Source organism: Gekko japonicus, unplaced genomic scaffold (genome assembly GCF_001447785.1).
Source record: "Gekko japonicus isolate JY-2015 unplaced genomic scaffold, Gekko_japonicus_V1.1 scaffold1503, whole genome shotgun sequence".
NCBI classification, from domain to species: domain Eukaryota; kingdom Metazoa; phylum Chordata; class Lepidosauria; order Squamata; family Gekkonidae; genus Gekko; species Gekko japonicus.
Genome location: NW_015170931.1, coordinates 349,385 through 353,700, shown reverse-complemented (window position 1 = coordinate 353,700; position 4,316 = coordinate 349,385). Strand labels below are relative to the sequence as shown.

Genomic DNA, 4,316 nt, shown 5'->3' with positions numbered 1-4,316 from the left:
AAAGAGGAGCACGGATGCACTCATCATCCCCACCTCCCTTCCTCTCCCCCCCCCTCTGGCCCCCTCCCGCTCCATCCGCCGGCATGCATATCCTTTCTCCGGCTGACCACCCTCCTCCCAGCCTTCCCGGGTAAGAGGGGGAAGGGGAAAAGAAAAAAAAGAAACCGGCCAGCACTCACCTAAATCCGGCATGGAACATGTACATTCTGGGCACCCCCGAGTTGGCGTACTTGGGAGTGGTGAAGATATTGTCTTTTTTCAGGGACACGTAGCTGATGAAGGACAAGATCAGCAGAGCCACGCTGAGCATCACCAGACCCAGGACGCTAACCACCCGGACCATCTTGCAGTTTCTCATGCCTGTGGGGGTGGGGTGGGGAGGAGGGGGGAGGAAGAACGAGATGTGAGCTACATTGGAGTTAACACACACCCAGAAAGCAGGGATGTGGAGCCGCCCGGGCGTTTGCGTGTGCGCTTGTGTGTGGCAGTCTGGCTAAGGAGGGGGGGGGAGGGGGGGAAATCAAAGGATTAATTCCAAGCACAACAACAACAGCAGCAACCACAAAAAAAAAGGCAGGAGCGAAGAGCTGGAACAATGAAGAATTAAAAAAGAGTGATATAACAACAATAAAATGGAGGGTTTGAGAGGCAAGGTATCGAAATGGCAGCTGGTGGGTGTGTTAAAAAAATAAAAGAAAGGTGGATCCTGCCGGAAATTATTGACGGCTGCCAGGCTCTCTCTTCAAAAACACACCCGGGAGGGGTGGGGGGATCACAAGCGTAGGCCAGGTCCTGGAATATTCTGGAGAGGGACTCTGATGACCAGTTTGGGACCTGGGCCAGGTGTGGTGCCCAGATGAGACTCCATGAATAGGAACCGCGACAGACATAAACAGACCCACAAGAGAAACGCCCCCTCCCAACAACGCTCACACAGGGCACGAGCTGGCATTTTGGATACGACCAAAAACCCCTCCAACCAACCCCCCCCCCCCAACCTCAATCCGAGACATTTCTGGAGAACGTCTTCCAACTTTGTGCTGAAATGCCTGTGCCACTGCACGTAATATAGGTAATGGATAATGTCAAAGCACGAAGGCGTGCCATATGGCCTTGCTGTGGTGCCTCCGTAAGCTTTAACCTTTAAAATGTTCATATTTTTAATAACTACAATTCTCTAGATTTCTGCCAAGGAAGATGTAGACTGTACTTAAAGAGAAATTATGCCGGCACTGCAGCTTGTGTGGGAGCCCTGATTATAAGTGTTTGGCAGTGGTGCAACAGATAACTCTGTGTATGCTCAGAAGTAGTCTTGTTGAGTATTACTAATTTGAGTTCCATCCCACTGTTTAGCCTGCAAACTGGCTTACCTTTAGACAAAAGGATACATCAACTTCTTTCTTCTCCCTGAAATCCCTGATATTCTAGTCCTCACTGCTTGGCCCTACATGCTATCATATTGGGGGCACTTCGTCTTTGTTTCTTTTAGCAAAGGAAGTGGCCAAAGATGACAGTTCAGGCTCAATACATAACAGATGGAATGGGTGGCATTTCTACATCCCGTTAGTGATTCACGTGTGGGATTCGCCTTCACAAGATGTAGAGATACCCTCTATGCCTTATGGCTTTTAAAAAGGGGATCGGACACGTTCGTGGAGGAAACGTCCATCAATGGTTACGACCACTAGTTTATTTATTTCCTTCATTTGTACCCCGCTTTTCTCTCCGATGGAGACCCAAAGTAGCTTGTAATGTTCTCCCCTTCTGCATTTTGCCCTCACAATAATACTGTGAGGCGGATTAGGCCGAGAGCGTGTGACTGGCCCAAGGTCACCTGGCAAGCCTCCGTGGCATAGTGGGGGATTCAGGCCTGGGTCTCACAGAGCCTCGTCTGCTCCTCTAGCCACTACACCACTTTCAGAGGGAATAAACATCTTGACATCTGTGCCTGGGGGCAACACCATAAGGACACCTTGGTCTTCATGCGTTGTTTGTAGGACTTGGGGGGGGGGGATCTGGTTGGCCACTGTGTGAAACAGAATGCTGGGCTGTGGCTCAGTGGTAGAGCCTCTCTCTTTTTGCATACAGAAGGTCCCAGGTTCAATCCCTGACATCTCCTGACAAAAAGACCAGGTAGGGGGCGGTAATCCCTCTAAGCTGAATCAGTGTGAACTAGCTCACAGTTTCTTAGCCTCCGGCTCACACAGTTTTGTCTTTGCTCAGGAAGGATGGCTCCAGAGCAAACTAACAGATGCAGGCGCCAAATCTCTCACTCACAACTTTAAGGCCAGCAGCTCACAAAGTAGAATTTTTGCTCACGAGACTCCACAGCTTAGAGGGACCATTGGTAGGGGGTGATGTGAAAGGCCTCTGCCTGAGACCTTGGGCAGCGGCTGCCAGACTGGGCAGACAATACGGACCTTGATGGACCAAGGGTCGGATTCAGCATAAGGCAGCTTTAAGTGTTCATGTGTTCAGATGGATACTTGGTCAGATCAATGGTCTACATAGGTCAGTGCTGGCTACTCTGACTTGAAGTGGTTCTTTAGGGTGACATCACTCACTGCCTCTTCCTTTTAACTAGAGATGCCAGGGACTGAAACGGGGACCTTTCCTTTCATCTGGAGATGCTGGGGATTGAACCTGGGACCTTCTGTATGTCAAAGCAGATGCTGGACCACTGAGCCAAGGCCCCTCCCCTCCCAATCTGAGAATATAGTTATTAAAACTGCGAACATTTTCAAGGTTGTATCTTACGGAAGAACTGACATGCTGACACGCCAGAGGACTGCTGGAGGCAGTTGACAATTACAAATAATATCAAAAAACCATTTAAGAAGTCTTAAACTATCAGTATAAAACAAAACAAGCCATGCAATCTTTCTCAGACTGTACGTAGACCATAAAACAGCATTTTTTAAAAAGGGATTTTAAACCACTGAAAAGCCTGGGTAAAAACAAATGTCCTGACATGGCACCTAAAAGACAGTATGGCCCGTGACTGGCAAGCTTTAAGGGGGGCAGCATTCAAAGACAAGGGGCCACCACTGAAAAGGCCTCATATTTAGCAGGCACCCATATTACCTCTGAAGGTGGGGGCACAGAGAACAGGGCTTAGAATCATCGAGTTGGAAGAGACCTCCAGGGTCATCTAGTCCACCCCCCGGACAATCCAGGAAATTCACAAATACCTTTCCCCACCCCAGTGAACCCTGTTTCATGCCCAGAAGATGACAACAAGCCTCCAGGATACCCAGCCAAACTGGCCTGGAGAAAAATTGCTTCCTGACACCAAAGTGGCAATCGGCATTTCCTTGGACCTGTAAGAAAGGGCAACAAGAACTAAACTTGGGAGGTGGATCTTAACTGGTAAACTGGACAGTGCAGGAGGAGATGGTCCTTGAGATGCCCAGTTAAGTCTTTTGATAAGAGTGTCTTTGACAAGAGTTTATAGGTAGTTTCTGGGCCCAATTCAAAGTGCTGCTTAGCATCATGAAAGCTGTAAATGGGCTGGGCCCCAAGCACCTATTCCTTCATGGATTCCCCCCCCCCAATCAAGTCCTCCAAGACTGGCTGGAGAAGTTTCACTCCTTAGACTCGAAAACGCTTGATATTGGTTTAGACTTTTCATAATGCAATCCTAAACAGAGTTACCCCTCTCTAAGCCCACTAAATTCAATGGATTTAGAAGGATGTGAAAGTTGGACTAGGAAGGAAGCTGACAGGAAGAAAATACATTTTAAGTGTGCTGTTGGAGGAAAGTTTTACGGACACCACAGACCACCAAAAAGACAAATAAATGGGTTAGAACCCACTGGTTTGTCTTTTTGGCGGTCTGTGGTGTCCATAAAACTCTCCTCCAATACCTCATTTAAAATGTATTTTCTTCCGTCTAAACAAGGCTAGATTCTCCCTAGGAGCTAAAATGACCCAACTGAGGCTTCATACACTTCAGTCACATAATGGGAAGACAAGAATCGCTAGAAAAGTCCCAGGAAAAGTGGAAGGCAGCAGGAAAAGAGGAAGACCCGACATGAGACGGATGGACTCAGTCAAGGAACCCACAGTTTGCAAGATCTGAGCAAGGTTGTTAATGGTAGGACGTTTTGGAGGTCATGACTTCTTAGGATCGCCATAGGTTGAAAGTGAATTGATGGCATATAACATACCCAGCTCTGGTTTGGATTACGCTAAGAGATGCCCTGAAAACTTTTTGTAGTAGAAAGCAGGAGAAACTCATTTCTTAAACAGAGAAGTTTGGAGACACGGAGCAGGGCCTGTTTCTTGTGCCACTTACATTATGACATTCCTGGGCT

General features: G+C 48.0%; 1 protein-coding gene across 1 annotated transcript in view; it reads right to left on the bottom strand.

The window, feature by feature from the left end:
* The window catches only part of ST8SIA3 (ST8 alpha-N-acetyl-neuraminide alpha-2,8-sialyltransferase 3), a 25,947-nt gene extending 25,589 nt beyond the window's left edge, over positions 1–358 (bottom strand). Inside the window, exon 1 of the mRNA XM_015418837.1 lies at positions 180–358. Coding sequence (XP_015274323.1) covers positions 180–358 — 179 coding nt within the window. The remainder of the gene's footprint in view (positions 1–179) is intronic.
* Positions 359–4,316: the final 3,958 nt, after the last annotated feature.